Raw genomic sequence first — 19,007 nt, 5'->3', positions numbered from 1 at the left:
ATACAATTTATTAAGCAGTCAAGTAACCTTAACCCATTTATGCAGGAGGTTGCAATTTTTTGAATTTGTGCACGAGTGAAAAATCAGACCTTGGTGATGATCTTGAACAGTAGAATATAAATAACTCCTACATGCTTAGTGTTCCAATAATGGAACACCAGGCATAAGTGCAACATATGTTTGAACTGCATGGCTACTTATATGCGGATTTTTTTTCAATAAACATCACACTGAGTGTGCCTGCCTCTCCTGCCTCCCCTTTTACCTCCTCTACCTCTTTTACCTCTACCACTCTTGAGAGAGCAAGACCAACCCTTCCTCTTCCTCCTTGGAGAGAACACCATGTATGCACAAGTGTTCAACTTATAGGTGAGCCCTTCTGATCGGATGAAGGTCTTCATCCTCACCTACTCAATGTGAAGGTGAGGATGAAGACCTTTACAATGATACAATTCCACTTAATGAATAGTAAACATTTTTATCTTCCTTATGATTTTCTTAACAATTTCTTTTCTCTAGCTTACTTTAAGAATACAGTATATAATACACACAACATGCAAAATATGTGTTAATCGAATGTTTATGTTTTTGGTAAGGCTTCTGGTCAACAGTAGGCTATTAGCAGTTAAGTTCTGGAGAGTCAAAGTTATAGAATGATTTTTGATTGCATGGAGTGGGGAGGCGTTGGCACTCCTAAACCCCTGAATTGTTCAAGGGTCAACTGTAGTCTTTTCTTTTCTTTTCTTTTTTTTTTGAGATGGAGTTTTGATCTTGTTGTCCAGGCTGGAGTGCAACGGTGCGATCTCGGCTCACTGCAACCTTCACCTCCTGGGTTCAAGCAATTCTCCTGCCTCAGCCTCCTGAGTAGCTGGGATTACAGGTGCCTGCCACTGCACTCAGATAATTTTTATATTTTTAGTAGAGATGGGGTTTCACCATGTTGGCCAGGCTGGTCTCGAACTCCTAACCTCAGGTGATCCATCTGCCTCGGCCTCCCAAAGTGCTGGGATTACAGGCATGAGCCACCACGCCCAGCCGAGAGTTTTTAAAAAAATATTTTTTTGAATATGTTATAGGGAGGGAATTTGGGGGAGATTTGGAAGCAAAAATATGAATGGACCTGATGTTTTCAGGAAAGTGAAAATGGAGTGGACAGTCAGATCAAGGTGAATTATTTAAGATTACTCAAGATGATCTTAAAAAGCCTCATGGTTCTTAGTACCGGAACTTCCAACTACTATCTTTGTGACCTTAGGCAAAATTAACTTCCTTGAATCTCAGTTTCTTCGGCTATAAAATGTGGATGACACCACTTTTCTAGAAGTATTACAAAGATCAGAGAAGAATGTGTATCAAGGTATTGTATCTGCAAAACTTCATATAAAAGCAAGTTAGTTATTATTATCATTATGATTATTTAATGATAAATTCTACCTGTAAGGGATTTTTTTTTTTTAAGACATGGTCTCACTCTGTCAACCAGACTAGATTTCAGTGGCTTGTTCTTGGCTCACTGCAGCCTCGAACTCCCCGGCTCAAGCGGTCCTCCCACTTCAGTGTCCTAAGTAGCTGGGACTACAGGTGTGTACCACCACAGGCCTGGGTAATTTTTTTTGAACTTTTTATAAAGACAGGGTTTCACCATGTAACCCAGACTGGGATATTTTTTTTCTTTGTTTTTGAGACGGAGTCTCGCTCTGTTGCCCAGGCTGGAGTGCAGTGGTGCGATCTTGGCTCACTGCAAGCTCTGCCTCCCGGATTCACGCCATTCTCCTGCCTCAGCCTCCGAGTAATTGGGGCTACAGGCGCCTGCCACCAGGCCCGGCTAATTTTTTTGTATTTTTAGTAGAGACGGAGTTTCACCGTGTTAGTCAGGATGGTCTCGATCTCCTGACTTTGTGATCCGCCCGCCTCGGCCCCCCAAAGTGCTGGGATTACAGGTGTGAGCCACCGCTCCCGGCCGGGATTTTTTTAAACACTAGAATAAAACTAACATACCGTAGGTGGTGGCATATTTTCCAAAAATTCTTGTTGTTAAACTGTTAGCTAATTTTCAATGGTTTTGAGAAGTTGCCATTTAGGTAGATTAGGATTAGGGTTAGAGATAGATTTAGAAAACTATAAAGACCCTACCTTGTTTGAGTTTATAAGCTGTCATTCAGGTCAGTGTTAAAAATAACCAACATAAGATATTATTAAATCAATTAGAAAAGTTCAGCCTTTGGTCACACAGATGTCAGGAATATTTGTTTACGCATCTCTGTTGACCATGGAATGTATCTGAGGGGTGCATAGTGGGTAGAATTTAAGATCCTTAGCCATGGGAATCTAGGATTTTCAGTTCAAAGGGTCTAAGGAATAGTTCTGCACTCTGTGGGCCTTGGGATACAGAGAATGTTGTTCTCACCGTCTGAGGTTTCTGTATGGAGCAGTAGATTGTGGCTGAGCTCTCTTCCTTCTGAGAAACTGGGGTCTTTCCCTGTAACAGACCAACAGCAGATTAGCCCTAGTGACCACATGAGAGCTTTTCAGTTTTACCCTCAACCCTTGAGGAGAGGGGATACCCCCCGGCTTCCCATCTCACACACAGGGTGGGAGCTGCCTTAGTGCAGTGGGGACGGTGCCTCTGGTTCTCCAACACCTTCCTTATTAGTGGCCCAAGAATGAGAGCTGAGGGACAAGTCCCTCGTTCCACAGGATCCCAAGGTTTGGTAAACATGGACACAGCCATGAGTCCCTGCCCGTATGCCACTAGTCCTGTTTTCAGGCCCCAGCCCCCAGTTTGGAGGAACTAGTCATCCAGGATCTCAGATGCCGCTAGACGTGGGAGGAGGAGGAAGGTGTATTGATCAGAAGGGCTCACCTGTAAGTTGAACACTTGTGCATACACGGTGTTCTCTCCAACCACAGACTCAACTTCTGTGACATATGGAGTGACAGGATCATCGTCTGCTTGGCCCTCAGGGGCTGGGTGATGTCCAGCACCCTCCTGAGTGACCTGGTCATACACCTCGTCTCTTCCACTGATGGGCTTGTGCACCTCGGGCCTGTCCTCATCCTCCTCAGTTGTGATGTTGCTGTCAGAGCTGCTGTCTGAGGTGGGCGTAGGCTGTTGCCTGGCAGGCCTGAGGGGAGTGTCCAGCTTCTCATACCCTTGGGAGAGCACAGAGTATAGCGTGTGGCCAGCTGTGGGTTCTGGAACACATTGTGCAGGGCTGATAAAAGTATGCCAACCCCACCTCTCTCTTGCTTTGCTGCAAGGCCCCAGCCTGCTCTGATGCCTGCATTAGATGAGGCCTAGAGAACTGAAGGAGATTGTTTTTTCCTGTCTTCCCTCAGGGGGTCCATTCCACTCTCCCTTCCTCCTTCCTTTCAAGCATTCATTTATTCATTCATTTGAAAAATATTAAGTATGACATGTGATGGACTTTAGCAACTCTCTGGCCCTGTGGGATAAACCATGCCAAGCATCATTACAGGTACTCTGGGGAAACACAAAGGTAAACTAGACCTGGTCCTGGAGGAGCACCCTGTCTAGCTGGGGAGTCAGGTGCATGTGTAAATCAGTAATGTAAGGCCAGCTTTGCCAAGTATCCTATGGAACGTATGAGGAAAGTGCAGAGTAGAGAGGAGATGACTCTGGTTAGAGAAACAGAGAGGAACTCATGAAAGTGGCAGAATTGAGGTGGGTCTTGAATAGGGATTCAATATTTCGATGAGTGGAAGGGTATTCTAGGTGGAGGAGGCAGCAGCATGATTAGAGGCAGGTGTAAAGCCTGGAGCAGTCTCCTTTTCCGAAAGGATGACATTAAAAATACTTAACAATTGCAATGGTCAGGGCTCAGGCAATCAGCATGGGCACCTGTGAACACTGGCATGGTGGACGTGCTGTGAGGGCCGATGTCAACCCTGCCTGTGGGGCACATGAAGTAGCCCATTTTGATACAGGAGTTAAGAAGAAATTACTTAGGCAGATAGTAAGGGTATGGGAGTCCTTGGTCAGGCTTTTCTTTTTATTGAAAAGCAGCCCCAAATCATTTTCTAACAAAGAGCAGCCTGCAAGCTGGGAGCTTGCATGGGTGAACACCAGCAGGGACTAAGGACTAGACATTTTCAAAATGGCGGCTCCATCTTCCCTTCCCTGCCAGCCACGTGTATTGAAAGGAGCAGATAAGATGGTGTGGATAAACTGGAAAATCCATTTGCATAAGAAGATTAGGGTGGGGAAACCAGCCTTCCCCAGGCATTACCTAAACGTCATACCTTATCTAACCAGTCTGTGAGCCCTAGGTAAATCAGACACTGCCTCCTCAAACTGGACTATAGAACTCAGCGCATTCACCAGCAGCCGGTCCCTACCCCTCTGAGACCCCTTCCTCTATGGAGGAAGCTGTTTCTCTTTTTCTTTTCTTCTACTTATTAAACCTCCGCTCCTAAACTCCTCGTGTGTGTCTGTGTCCTAAACTTTCCCGGCAGGTGAGGACAAACCCTGGGTTTATATCTCAGACAACATAGCCCCTTCAATTTGACCTGATCCTCATATTTAGTAAGTGCCTACTGTGTGTGAGGCACAGTTCTAAATGCTTTTCATGAATACGTTTATTTAGTCGGCAGAAAACCCCATGAAGCATAGATAATAACTATCCGTATTTATTTTTTGTAGATGAGGAAACCCTGGCACGTAAAGATTAAGCATTTGCCCGAGTAAGTGGTAGGGCCAGGATTTGAACACAAGTAGTCTTGTCCCTGATGCTCTTAACCGCTGCTCAATCCTGCCCCCTCCCGGCTGGCCCCTCTTTCTCTTTCGCTCAACACTGAGTGAAAATAGGTAGATACCTTTATTTTGGAAGGTAAGGAAACTGAGGCTTAGGGATTCATAAGGAGGAGAGCTAGGGTTTGAGCATGGGATTATCCTACCTCAGAACCCATACACTTGACCACTTGGTTATATTGCCTTTTGAACAAAGGCCATTAGGGGCTATTGAGGGTTTTAGAGAAGTCAGAGTTGAGCTTGGCAAAGTGATGAGAGGGAATAGTCTGTAAAGAAACTATTAGCGTATTTTAGGAAAGAAGTAACAAGGAATGAGAATGTCTGTTAATAAGGACTGGTGAAGTAAATTAGTTAAACAAATGTGTAGAATGGAATAAATGGGAATCAGTTTTAATCTACAAATGTTAATATTGCTGGGATGTACTGTTTTTTTTTTTTTTTTTTTTTGAGACAGAGTCAATCTCGGCTCACTGCAAGCTCCGCCTCCCGGGTTCACACCATTCTCCTGCCTCAGCCTCCCGAGTAGCTGGGACTACAGGTGCCCGCCACCATGCCTGGCTAATTTTTTGTATTTTTTAGTAGAGACGGGGTTTCACCATGTTAGCCAGGATGGTCTTGATCTCCTGACCTCGTGATCCACCCGCCTCGGCCTCCTAAAGTGCTGAGATTACAGGCGTGAGCCACTGCGCCCGGCCTTGGGATGTACTGTTAAGATCAGAAAGCAAGGTTTAGAAAAGTGTTATATAGATTGCTCCCATATGTGAAGTTAAAGGAGCACCCTCCCCATACAAATATGTATGAAACCTGCAAATGCATTAAAAGTTTCTGAAAGGATTCAGGTCTATAGAAATCTCAGCAGTGGTTGTCTCTTGGGGGATAGACTTAGAACTTGGAGATTGGAATTTGGAAAGAGAGCTACTTTTAACTGTATGTCATGTGAATATATGTCTTTTTTTTTTTTTTTTTTGAGCAAAGTTTCACTCTTTTTTCCCAGGTTGGAGTGCAATGGTGCAGTCTCAGCTCACTGCAACCTCCGCCTTCCAGGTTCAAGTGATTCTCCTGCCTCAGCCTCCAGAGTAGCTGGGATTACAGGCTTGTGCCACCATGCCTGGCTAATTTTTATATTTTTAGTAGAGACGGGGTTTCACTATGTTGGCCAGGCTGGTCTTGAACTCCTGACCACAGGTGATCTACCTGCCTCAGCCTCCCAAAGTACTGGGATTACAGGCGTGAGCCACCGTGCCCAGTCTGACTTTTGAATTAAAAAAAAGAACTATTCAATTAAACAACAAATTGGTGACAACATGAACTAAGGCAGTGGCAGTGGATCTAGGGAAGAGGAGACCTTGGAGAGGTTAAAGAAGCAGGCCTTGGAGGTTCAAGAAGGGTTCTGGGGGAGAGAGAAGAGGTAGGGAGGAGGTGGTGGCCCCAACATCTCTTTACCCTCTGCCCAAGGAAGGAGGGTTCAGGCTGGGGGACACCAGGGCTCTGTCCTGCCAGTAGGAGGGAGCTGATGGGGAGCTTCATAGTCCAGCCTAATTCCCTTCCTTGTCCCCTGTCTCTTGGTTATGCTTTTCCATCAGAAAAGCCCATATCGTCACATGCTCCCTGCCCAGTCCTGCCTCTGAGTCCATCTCCATGGGAAATCCCCGCCATGAGGGGTGACATACAGTTTTTTTGTTTTTTTTTTTAAAGCAGGATTTGGTTAGAGTGAGCATAGGTTGGGGATTCCTTAGCACTCCAGAGCTCCAGAGTTTAAGGTGAAAATTTAGGACACTGTGGCATGGGAGTGGGGGAGTAAGGGCAGGCATCTCAGCTCCCCACACTAAAACCTGTGAGAGCAGTTCCATTTCCCGCAATGCTCTTAGGTAATAGGTGTTGTACAGTCTCCTGGGGTTTAATTTTAATTAAGTTTTAAATATTTTTCTACCACAGATTTACTGTTCCATCTGGCCTTTGTTTGTCTGTTCTCAGAATGGAGACAATAACTCCATCCTCATTGTAGGCCATATTCAAATAGTGACGGTTAATGCCCAAGGAACCCTGGAGACCCTGGGGGACAGACTGCCTCTCCTAGCTCTGGTGACTATCTCTAAGGAGTCTGTCTTGGCTTTTGTTTCTATGCTACCTTCCTTTTCAAACTTCAGTGGGCATATGAATCACTTATGGATCTTGTTAAAATACAGGTTTGGAATCAGTATTCTGAGATGATGCCCAAGATTCTCTCCCTGCCTCCCTCCCTCCCTTCCTTCCTTCCTTCCTTCCGTCTTTTCTTTCTCTTTCTTTTTTTTTTTTTTTTTTCTGAGACAGAGTCTTGCCCTGTTGCCCAGACTGTAGTGCAGTGGCGTGACTTCGGCTGACTGCAACCTCCACCTCCCAGGTTAAATAGATTCTCATGCCTCAGCCTCCCGAGTAGCTGGGATTACAGGCGTGCACCACCATGCCCAGCTAATTTTTTCTATTTTTAGTAGAGACAGGGTTTCACTTTGTTGGCCAGGCTGGTCTTGAACTCCTGGCCTCAAGTGATCTACCTGCCTCAGCCTCCCGAAGTGCTGGGATTACAGGTGTGAGCCACAGCTCCTGGTCAGATTTTGCACTTCTAACAAGCTTCCTGGGTGATGCCCACATTGCTGGCCAGCAGACCACACTTTGAGCAGCAAGACTTTAGAACTTCCATTTGGACCAGAAACGCCATAGCCTGTGTCATGGGTGATGTTACCTGGTGTATCCGCTGGGGCCTCAGCTTGGCTGGAACAGAAGGCTGGGACTGAACCTGAGAAACCAAGTTAGACAAGGTTTATCAAGAGGGCTGTGAGGTGAGAGGTGTCTTTCATTCTGTGAGAGTCAAATGAGAAGGGGAGAGACTTCTGGGACATAGAGAGGGAAGAGGCTTCAGGAAGGAGGATGAACCCTGATGAGAAGCCAGGCCTGTGGGAAGGGGTGGCCAGAGTCTAGGGCTACTTTCTGCAGAGGTGGAGGCTCTGGAGCTTCCTGCCATCCCTCCAGAAGGGAGAGCTCCTCTGCCATAGCCACTGCTCAGAGTAGTTTGCCTGCAATTCAGTAATTCTTCCAGGGACCTCATGTGTTCTACCCATTCTGCTCTTTTTTGGCAACTACTTCATTTCCACTCCAATACTGGGATTCTAGAGGAGCTGTCAATCATAATAGCGTATCTTCTTGGCTATAGAAATTGGTCCAAGCAGCAGCCACATGACCTTAACTTGGGCCAATCAGAGCTATTTCTGACACTCTTTAAATTGGAGTTAGAGGGAAGCACATTTTCTTCCCTGTCTGGTGTCGGAGCTGTTAGTATGTGTGGGTCTGGAGCTGCCAGCTGTTGTGTTGTGGTACACTCCTCCCCTCGCTCCCAGCCCTCTCCTCAGCTGGCTGCAGTAGGAGAGTTAAGCTGACTCAAAATACATAGTAGAGATGAAAGGTGGAGAGCTCTGGTGACTTTTGAGTCTCTGGTGACATTTCTCCATTATGCCAGCTCTATCCCTGCCTTCCCCACAGATTGATTATTTAAGTGAAAAAATAATAAATCACTCTCCCTGCCCCCACATGCCTTTTTTTTTTTTTTTTTTGTCTAAGCTAGTTTGAACTGGGCTTCTATTATTTGTAAGTAAAGAGTCCCAACTGACAGCCCTCCCCCATTGCTCTGAGAAGAAATAAGATGCTGGCAGGGAGGGGTAGCACGGGATTGTGTGAGGGCAGAGAAGCCTCCACAAGTCCCAGGGAAATGGCCTAGCGCTGGCGGACAACACTGATCTCGGAAACTCACACCGTCCTTTTCGCTTCCAAATGCACCAGCTGAAGATCCCAACGCACGGAAGGCAAACCATCAGGAACAACACAATCCAAAGCTTTGTGTTTCTCTCAGGTCCTTTGAGGAGGAAATGAGTGATGTTAATACAAATAATGACAAGACACACTAGAGCAAACAATGGACAGAACGTGATGGCCATCCTACCTGCCCCTTAAAATCCATGACATTGCGGAAAGTCTTTCTTTTCATTCATTCTACAACCATTTTTCGAGCAAGCATTACTCTAGGCAAGAGGTTATAGCAGTACCTGAGGCAGACAGTCCCTGGGTAGAGAGGTTTACGGCTTGCCCAGTGTCACAGAGTTTCAAGTGTCTGACCTGAGGTTCGAGTGCAGATCCTACAGCGCCCTTAATCGTCACGTTACACTGCCTCTCTGTAAATGATATGAGGGGAGTTCCAGATTCCTGTTACGCTGGACTCTAGATCTGTCTGCCAGACACAATCTGACCCAACATTGTCAGATCCTGGGTAGACCGTACCTTTTTTCTGCTTCCTTCTACAGAAGAGCAGAAGATAAGAGCTCAGGGTTCGAAACCAGCTTTTATGGTGTAAGCTTGGATAAGTCCCTTATCTTTTCTGAGCCTCAGTTTCTTTATCCATATAATGGGGAAAAATGAGAAAATCTACTCTGTAGGATTGTTGCGAAGATTGTACAAAAATGCCTGAAGGCCTAGAATAGTGCTTGGCATTTAGTAAGGGCCACTGGGGCTTCTTTTCTAGCTCCCACTCACACAGCCTTTGTTCCTGTGTGGTCCACATCCCTTTCCATATCAGCTTCCTATCGGCTTTTCTCCACAAGCCTCTAACTCTGTGCTGTTCAATATGGTAGCCATAAGCTATGCATAAGCCCTTGAAGTGTGGCTAGTATTACTGAGACAACAAATTGCTTCTTTTATTTAGTTTTAGCTTAAATTTAAAAATGGCTACTCAATTCCTTCTGGAAAAACTGATAAGTATGCTTGGAATAACTTGGGTGCATAAATCTATTTTTTCAACTGTAAATTTTACAAAGTCTGAATATAGATTAAACACTTTCAGTGAAAATTTAGCATCGGAATCGAGACGTGCTGTAAGTGTAAAATACATACTGGCTCTCAAAGACTTAGTACAAAATAAAATGTAGTGTCTAATGAATGTTTTTTGTATTGAATACACATTGAAATAATGATATATTGGATATATTCAGTTAAATAAAACATATTATTAAAATAACTTTATCTATTTCTTCTTGCTTTTTCTTTCTTTTTTTTTTTTTGAGACGGAGTCTCGCTCTGTTGCCCAGGCTGGAGTGCAGTGGCGCAATCTCGGCTCACTGCAAGCTCCGCCTCCCGGGTTCACGCCATTCTCCTGCCTCAGCCTCTCCGAGTAGCTGGGACTACAGGCACCCGCCACCACGCCCGGCTAATTTTTTGTATTTTTAGTAGAGACGGGGTTTCACCATGGTCTCGATCTCCTGACCTCGTGATCCGCCTGCCTTGGCCTCCCAAAGTGCTGGGATTACAAGCGTGAGCCACCGCGCCCGGCCTTCTTCTTGCTTTTTCTAATGTGGCTATTAGAACATTAAAATCACATGCGTGACTCATGTATCTGTGGAAGCATGCCACTCTAAAGGGCTCTCACCCGTAGCCTCTCACTGCACTTCATAAAGAATCAGTCAGGATGCAAACTCTTGGAGGCCCCAAGGCCCTGTGACCTGAATAAATAGAGATGGAGAGAAACCTGAACAGATGTTCTCAGAAAGAAACTGGTGGGAACTGTTGCTGACAGGGTTGCTGGCTGTGCATGTGAGGTTGGGGTGATTTTCACCACTTCTCCATGAGACATTGAGGTGTGATTCCCCTTGGGACACAATAGCTTCCTTCTGCAGCAGGGTCCATGTGTACATGACACTGTTTCCCCTGTCCTCCATGGAGCAGGTCAGGCTGATCCTGCAGATGCCATCCTCACTGTGCCTGAGTCTCCACGTGATTTTGGGCTTCCTCAGCCTCTCTGTGAGGAGAGAGGCAGACTCCATATGGAATCAGGCCTGCCCCCTGAGCAGTCACCTGTCTTCATTCATTGAAAATATATTCATGAAGCTGAGTGTTGATACTGCTGGCAAAGTGCCTCCAGGAGCCACAGGAATTTTGGAGTATACCTGGCATTTTCCTCACTACTTGTGACATCTCAGACACACCTCTTTACCTCTTGGTGCTCAGGTGAGAAACAAGGGAAATGATGAAAACTGAAGAAAGATACAACCTCATTCTATACAGTTAGTTACAGCTGTGAAAGCAAGCAAACCAATCAACACAGATGAGCGCAACACTTCCATGTGCTGTGAAGACCCTTCAAGGCTTGCCTTTGAGGCTGATTTGTTTACTTATGTGAGATAAGGGATGCAGAGAGGTGAGCGCTGTACCTGACACACAGTAAATGCTCAATAAATGTTAGCAACTTTAAAAGAAACAGTAAGACTGACTCTATTTGTTTCCTGTTTATTCTTTTTTTTACTTAACCTTGTGGGTTCTTTTATATTTGAGGCACTGTGGGCAATAGGCATGGACTTGGCCGACTTGCTGCATATTTTAACAAAACCATGATGGTGACTCTTCACAGATACCTAGACACTAACAAACTCAGGCAGGGGGTATGCTGACCATGTCTTCTGAATGGCACAAGTGAAGGAACAGGTAAACATAAACCATGCAAATTGCCAAGCCAAGCTCCTGCGAGGCCCAGGGCTGACGAGGTAGAATGCAAATTCTGTTCCTCACGACAAGGGGAACTGAGTGGCCCACCTTCTTGGAGACCACAGTGTCTTTGGACACCAAGGGCTTCTCCTCAGTCTTCTCTGATTTCACCCCAGCCAACTCTGGCCTTATTCAAAATGATAATAGTTTATAAAAATGCAGGTTGGGGCCAGGCGCCATGGCTCATGCCTGTAATCCCAGCACTTTGGGAGGCTGAGGCAGCAGATCACCTGAGGTCAGGAGTTCGAGACTTGCCTGGCCAACATGGCAAAACCCTATCTCTACTGAAAGTACGAAAATTAGCTGGGTGTGGTGGCATGTGCCTGTAGTCCCAGCTACTTGGGAGGCTGAGGCAGGAGAATCCCTTGAACCTGGTAGTTAGAGGTTGCAGTGAGCTGAGATCGTGCCACTGTACTCCAGCCTGGGTGACAGAGCATGACGCCATCTCAAAAATTTAAAAATGCAGGTTGGTGAGTTCCTAGTCCCTTTGTTTCTTTTTTTTTGTTTTTAGACGGAGTCTCGCTCTTTCTCTCAGTCTGGAGTGAAGTGGCATGATCTCGGCTCACTGAAACCTCTGCCCCTTGGGGTTCGAGTGATTTTCCTGCCTCAGCCTCCAGAGTAGCTGGGATTACAGGTGCCCACCACTGCACCCAGCTAATTTTTGTGTTTTTAGTAGAGATGGAGTTTCACCGTGTTGGCCAGGCTGGTCTCAAATTCCTGACCTCAAGTGATCCACCTGCCTCAGCCTCCCAAAGTACTGGGATTACAGGCGTGAGCCACTGCACCTGGCCTCCTAGTCCCTTCTGACACTCAGTACAGAAGGACCGGGGCAAGCACCTGAAGTTGGGTGGTGGAGGCCTAACTGGCAGCCTAGAGTCAGGGGCACTTTGGCAGGTAGACTTGTCCAGCAGCTAGTCATGAGTTTTCCTCCTGTGAATCAACTGGTGTGAACTGAGCAGCTGTCCTAGTGGTCTGAGGCATTTCAGTATGAGGGAAGACCCTTGGAGAAGGGGGAGGTGGAGAAGGCAGCAGAGGAGAAAGCTTTCAGAGAAGGAATCTGGTGATGGGTGCCCTGCCCAGAGACTCACGGTAGATGAGCAGGGTGACATGTGTCGTGCTGGTGACTCTGGAGGCCTCTGAGCACACGTAGGCATGGTAGGGGCCGGCGTCCTCTATCTTCAGCCGGCCGATCTTCAGGGAGCAGTCCTGGCTGGAGACCCACAGCCTGTTCTTGTAAGGATCCCTGGATTTAATGAGCGGATCTGCCGTTGCTGCTGCTTCCCTCTCTTTGCTGATGACGGATGTGTTAAACAACCAGACAACCTTCTCTGTGTCTCGGCAGGCTGGGAGTGCCAGTGGCAGGGTGACTGGCTCCCCCAGGACCCCTACCACAGTCTCCCCCGTCGTTCCTCCTCTGGAGGCTCCTGGATCTGGTGTCACAGATGAGACATTGCAGCTTCAGTCACTGTCCCTACTCCCTTGGCCCCCAGGCATCCTAAAGGGGACTGAGGGGACTGAAGTCCCTCCTCCTCTTCCTCTTCCTCCTGGCCTCCTCCTCTGAGGGGCATGCCTGCTACTTCCCCATGACCACCTGTTCCACTGGGCTCTGCCCACTGAATACTTGGACTCTCATGTCCCCTCTCTGGCCTTCTGAGGGTACCCGGAAACACCTCCACCCAAGCAAAGACCAATCTGGACTCCTGTATCCATATTGTCTTCTCCTCCCTTACTCTAACCTTACAGTATTACAGTGTTCTGGGCTTTCCCAAGTCCTGCCAGCCTCTCTCAGGCCCCTGAGAATAGAGAATAAGGGGTTTTGGGGCCTGTCCTCTTGCTTCCCCACCCGCTGTGTGTCCGACCAAGACCCTAGAGTTTAGACTCCACAGCTGCTCCTATTGTTTCTGGAATTCCCTCAAGGGCCAAATTGGAGCCAGGTACCTGTACAGAACTGCCCAACGTGGACGGGGAGGGAGCTGCTCTGGCTGACGGGGTTCTGGGCTGTGCAGGTGTATGGCAGGTCTGGGTCACAGGGCGTTCGGGAGATGGTAAGAACGGAGCCTCCATTGGACTCAGAAGCATGGGGGTCCCTTGGTGTCCAGCTGTACAGAACACTTTTCTCTGCCCCCTTCACGGAGCACATTAGAGTGATGTTACAGGAGAAGTTCTCAGACACCTTCACAGACTTCATGGTGACTTGGGGCTCCTGTAGCTGCTCTGCAGGGACAACAGCATGGGAAGATGCTCAGATCCTTTTGCCAGCAGGAAAGCGCTGAGAGAAGAAGGGAGTGATAATAGGGGACTTGGGGGCAGCAGAGAAAAGCCAGCATTACCTGTCACAGGGACATCTTCTCTGCAGGCTGGGTTGACAGCCTCTCCTCTGTGCTCCCATAACATCCTCTACAGGTGTTATCACCATGACTCAGCATGACTAATAGTCTGATTACTTCTCTCTCTCCCTGACCAGTATAAGAACTCTTTGACGACAGGGCTGATTCCTGTGTCTGAACATCTAAAACCCAGCCTGCCGTATGAAAAACACTCATGAATGTTCAATGAATAAATAGGTGAATGGCCCAGCCCCAAACACTATGGAGTGGGGAACTCTGCCTCTAGAATTTGAGTTGCCCGTGTCTTTGGTCTGAATTTAGGATGCATTGTGCTTCTAGATCTTCTTCCTTGTCTTCTCCTTTCCTTTTGTTCCATCTCCACTGTTCACCATGTATGTGCACATGTGTGAATGTTTCATTAAGTTATATTTCTTTTTCGAGACAGAGTCTCACTCTGTTACCCAGGCTGGAGTGCAGTGGCGTGATCACTGCTCACTGCAAATTCTGCCTCCCAGATTCAAGCGATTCTCCTGCCTCAGCCTCCTGAGTAGCTGGGATTACATGCACACACCACCACACCTGGCTAATTTTTGTATTTTTAGTAGAGATGGAGTTTCACCATGTTGGCCAGGCTGGTCTCGAACTCCTGACCTCAGGTGATCTGTCTGCCTTGGCCTCCCAAAGTGCTGGGATTACAGGCATGAGCCACTGCACCTGGCCCAATATTTCTTCTTTTGAATAGGTAATACATTAAAAAATTGAGAAAATACAAAAGGTACATAATGAAAAAAGTAAGCTTTCTAGCCTCCAGCCATTTATTTCATCTCCCTGAGAATTACTATTCCTGGAGGCAACTACTGTTATGGGTTTCTTGTTGATCTTTCCAGAGGTATTCTAGATATAGACAGATATATGCACACTTTACACACTGTTTTGAACCTTAAAAAATTAACAATATATCTTGGAAATTATTGTATGTCATATGTCAACACATGTTGAGTTGATTCATTCTAATTCTATTAACTGCACAGAATTCCATTTCCTTAATAAATACAGAATACCCTACAAATCAATGAAAACGGTCAAGCTGTCTGATAGAAAGATGGTGTTATGAGCTAAACTGTGTCTCTGCAAAGTTTAGATGTTGAAGTCTTAACCTCCAGCACCTCAGAATGTGACCGTATTTGAAGATAGAACTATATTTGGAGATAGAAGTGATTAAGTTAAAATGGGGCCATTAGGGTAGGCCCTAGTCGGATATGAGTGGTATCCTTATAAGAAGGTGAGATTAGAGCACAGACAATACAGACAGAGGGACACCCATGTGAAGACATGGAGAGAAGGTGGCCATCTGGGAGCCAAGGAGAGAGGCCTCAGAAGAAACCAAGCCTGCTGATACCTTCATTGGCCTCCAGAATTGTGTTCTGGAGAAATGTGGAATGCATTTCTGTTGTTTAAGCTAGTCAGTCTGCAGTATTTTGTTATGGCAGCCCTAGCAAACTAATACAGATTTTGATACCAGAAGTGGGATGAATCTCTAACAATCTAAAAATGTGAAGTGGCTTTGGATTGGGCTGATGGATAGAGATTGGAAGAATTTTGAGGTGTGTGCTAGAAAAATCCTAGATTGTCTTCACGAGACTCTGGGTAGAAATATGAATGTTAACGAGAATTCGGGTGAGCACTCAGAAAGAAAATAGGAACACTGCAGGGAAAGCTGCTATTACCTTAGAGATATACATATGTCATCATGAGCAGAATGTTGGTAAAAATATAAATATTAAATGTATTGCTGGTGAGGTCTCAGACAGAAATTAGAAATATGTTACTGGAAACTGGAGGAAAGGATATACTTGTTATAAAGTGGCAAAGAACTTGGCCACGTTGTATTCTAGTGTTTTGTGGAAAGCAGAATATTTAAGTGATAAATTTGGGTACTTAGCTGTGGAGATTTCTAATCAAATAGTTGAGGACACTGCCTGGTTTCTCCTTGCTACTTATATAAAATGTGAAAGGAGACAGAGAGGTTAAATCAGGAATTGTCAAGCAAGATGGAGCCAGAACTTAAAGCTTTGAAAAAATTTCAGCCTATTCATATTGTGAAAAATGAGAAAGTGTGTCTGGAGAGAACACAAAGATTGTGGCTTGGCAATGTTTGCTAAAGAGGTTATGAGATTGGACCACCTCAGCAGAAATGCTGCCAGTTTGGACTGTAAGGGACAGAGACAGGACAAATGAAGGAGTATGTCAGGCTTCTGGGATTTTATGAAACAAGTCAATACAGATGTACAGCTGCAAATATGTATTATCCTTCAAGAAAAGGGAAGAGTGACCCCACAGGCAGTTCAGAAGTAGGCAGAGCTGCCACTGCCACCATAGGCCTAGAGGGCGCAAGCCTTGGGTAGGGTGAGGTGGTTTCCTCCTTGGTTCCAGGGGGCAGAACTGCCACCCAGGGCCAAGGAGGTGAGGCTGCTACTCCAGTGGGCCCAGAGGATAGAGCACTGAGCCAAAGAGGATTATGCTTGAGCCTTAAAATCTAATGGAATGTACCCTGTTAGGTTTTGGACTTGTTTGGGACCTGTGACTTTTTTCTTCTTCCCAATGTCTCTCTTTTGGAATGGCAATGTCTATTCCATACCTGTTCCACCACTGAATTTTGGAGGCAGATAACTTGTCTGGTTTTGCAGGTTCACAACTGAGGAAGAATTTTGCCTCAGGGTGAATCATATCTCACGTCTCACCCATACCTGATTTAAATAATATTTAGATGGATTTTGGACTTACAGTTGATGCTGGAATGGGTTAAAACTTCTGGTATTGTTGGAATGGGGTGAATATATTTTGCATGTGAGAAGGACATGAATTTTCAGAGGCCAGAGGGTAGAATGTTAGGGCTGAATTCTGTCCCCCCACAACATTCATATGTAGAAGTTCTAATCCGAAGTACCTCAGAATGTGACTATATTTGGAGACAGGGCATCTAAAGAGGTAATTAAGTTAAAATGAAACTGTTAGGGTGAACCCTAATACAATATGACTGATGTGCTTATAAGAAGAGATTAGGACATAGACAACACAGACAACAGAATGACTGTGGGGGCACAGTGAAAAGGTGGCCAACTACAAGCCGAAGAGAGAGGTCCCAGGAAAAACCGAATCTGCCAACACCTTGAACTTGGATTTCTAGTCTCCAGAATTGTGAGAAATAAATTTCTGTTGTGTAAGCCATCTATTCTGGGGTATTCTGTTATGGCATCCCTATCACACTAATACTGGTGAGTAAAGAATATTAATAGAGAGTTACAGAAAAGAGAATACAAATGGCTATTCAATACATGAAAAGATGGCTAGACACAGTGACTCACGCTTATAATCCCAGCACTTTGGGAGGCTGAGGAGAGTGAATTGCTTGAGGCCAGGAATTCAAGACCAGCCTGGCCAACATGGCAAAACCCTGTCTCTACTAACAATACAAAAATTAGCCAGGCATGTGGTGCATGCCTGTAATCCCAGCTTCCTGGGGTGCTGAGACAGGTGAATTGCTTGGACTCAGAAGGTGGAGGTTGCAGTGAACTGAGATCGCACCACTGCATTCCAGCCCGGGCGACAGAGCAAGACTCTGTATCAAAACATAAAACATAAAACATGAAGAGATGCTCATCTCATTCGTAAGAAAAATATAAATTTAAACCGTGAAATACTATTGTAACTACTCAATTTATCAACAAAGAAATGTTTGACAACACTTTGTAATTGAGAATATAAGGAAATGTTCTCTCAAACATTGCTGGTGGGAGGGTTACTTGTTAACATGGAGGGAAATTCAGCAATATCTAGCAACATTGAAAATGTATATACTAAGCTAGGTGCAGTGGTGCGTGTAATACTAGCTTCTTTGGAGGCTGAGGTGGAAGGATTGTTTGAGGCCAGGAGTTTGGAATCAGCCTGGGCAACATAGTGAGAACCAGTCTCTACAAAATAAAATAATAATAAATAAAAATTTAGGATTTTAAAGCCAGGCATGGTGGCACATGCCTGTAGTCCCAGCTACTTGGGAGGTTGAGGGAAGGGGATAGCTTGAGTCCAGGAGTTTGAGACTAGCCTGGACAACAAAATGAGACTATGTCTCTATGAAATACTGGTAATAGTAGTAGTAGTAATAATAATAATAATAATAATAATAATAATAATAATAATAAATTCAGGATTTAAAAGCTGGGCATGGTGGCAAGTACCTGTAGTCCCAGCTACTTGGGAGATTGAGGCAGGAGGATCACTTGAGCCCAGGAATTGGAGGCAAGCCTGGGTAATGTAGTGGGATGATGTCTCAAAAAAAAAAAATGCATATACCATTTGATTCAGTAATTTGACCCCATGTATATATTCTAGATTTACCCATCAGAATATAACCTAGTCACATAAGCGTGAAAAGATAGGTGCACAAGAATATTCATTGCAGCATTGCTTATAACAGAAAATATTGGACACAATATTTCTATAAGCAGAAACAATATTTCTACAAGTAGGAGACCAGTTACATGAATTATGGCGGTTATATAACATGTAAGGAATTTACGGGTGTGTCTTTTAATCTTGACACCTGTGTATATGGAATTAGGTGAAAAACGATCAATATAGTAGTCATATTTATCCTAGAGAGAGAAATTCCTGGAGAAAAAGAATGTCTATTTTTAAAAATAAAAGATCAAGAGAAGGGGCTTTGAAATGGCTGACTAGAAGAATTTAATGCCTACCTCCTCTACTTAGAAGAACAAAAGTAGTATACAAACAGTCATATTTCAAATACATTTTCCAAGGGAGAATGCTGGAATTCAACAGAGATGTGACAGGAAACACTAAAAGCAGGGAATGAGAAGGAACAGAGGCAGCCTCCCTGGCTGGGATCTGCTGGGAGCTGGGAATGATTTCCCAATAGAGGTAAGCAAGAGACCTCCAGTGGCCCACATCCCACTGCAGAATCATGCAATCCTGGCCACATGAGACCCCTTTGACCCTCCCAATCCCTGAAACTACCATAGGGAGCTGGTGGGAGACTGTGGGGGGCAGAACTGCTCCAGGGAGGGAGCTTCTACTGGGTTCCATACTCTTTCTGAGACCTCTGCAGTTATAGTAAGGGACCATTTCCAAACTTAGCCTTTGGCAGAATGCATGCTGTCCTGGGGCCCAACAGTGCTGGGTCTGAGGTGTTAGGAAAACTAAAACTGTTGCTGCTGAGACTAGAGTATGAACTGGGAGCACTCTGCAGGTAGAGCTAAGTAGCAAGAGAGGTGTGGGCTGCAGTTTCTGGTCCTAGGAAGTGAATGCTGCTGTGACTGAGACTGGGTAAAGCA

General features: G+C 45.5%; 1 protein-coding gene across 6 annotated transcripts in view; it reads right to left on the bottom strand.

Moving 5' to 3' along the window:
* Positions 1–19,007, bottom strand: part of LY9 (lymphocyte antigen 9) — a 33,573-nt gene that overhangs the window by 1,679 nt on the left and 12,887 nt on the right. For 2 of the 6 annotated variants that reach the window (XM_063627036.1, XM_063627035.1), the window contains exons 3-8: positions 13,268–13,543; positions 12,418–12,759; positions 8,553–8,654; positions 7,491–7,544; positions 2,864–3,195; positions 2,408–2,479 (exon numbers count right to left, since the gene is read on the bottom strand). In XM_063627036.1, coding sequence (XP_063483106.1) covers positions 2,408–2,479; positions 2,864–3,195; positions 7,491–7,544; positions 8,553–8,654; positions 12,418–12,759; positions 13,268–13,543 — 1,178 coding nt within the window. Of the gene's footprint in view, positions 1–2,012; positions 2,480–2,863; positions 3,196–7,490; positions 7,545–8,552; positions 8,655–10,316; positions 10,587–12,417; positions 12,760–13,267; positions 13,544–19,007 lie in introns of those variants that run through there. The other 4 variants (XM_063627033.1, XM_063627034.1, XM_063627039.1 and 1 more) reach the window with 4 other exon arrangements.

This window comes from Symphalangus syndactylus, chromosome 12, assembly GCF_028878055.3.
Source record: "Symphalangus syndactylus isolate Jambi chromosome 12, NHGRI_mSymSyn1-v2.1_pri, whole genome shotgun sequence".
NCBI classification, from domain to species: domain Eukaryota; kingdom Metazoa; phylum Chordata; class Mammalia; order Primates; family Hylobatidae; genus Symphalangus; species Symphalangus syndactylus.
This window is presented reverse-complemented; position numbering and strand designations above follow the sequence as displayed.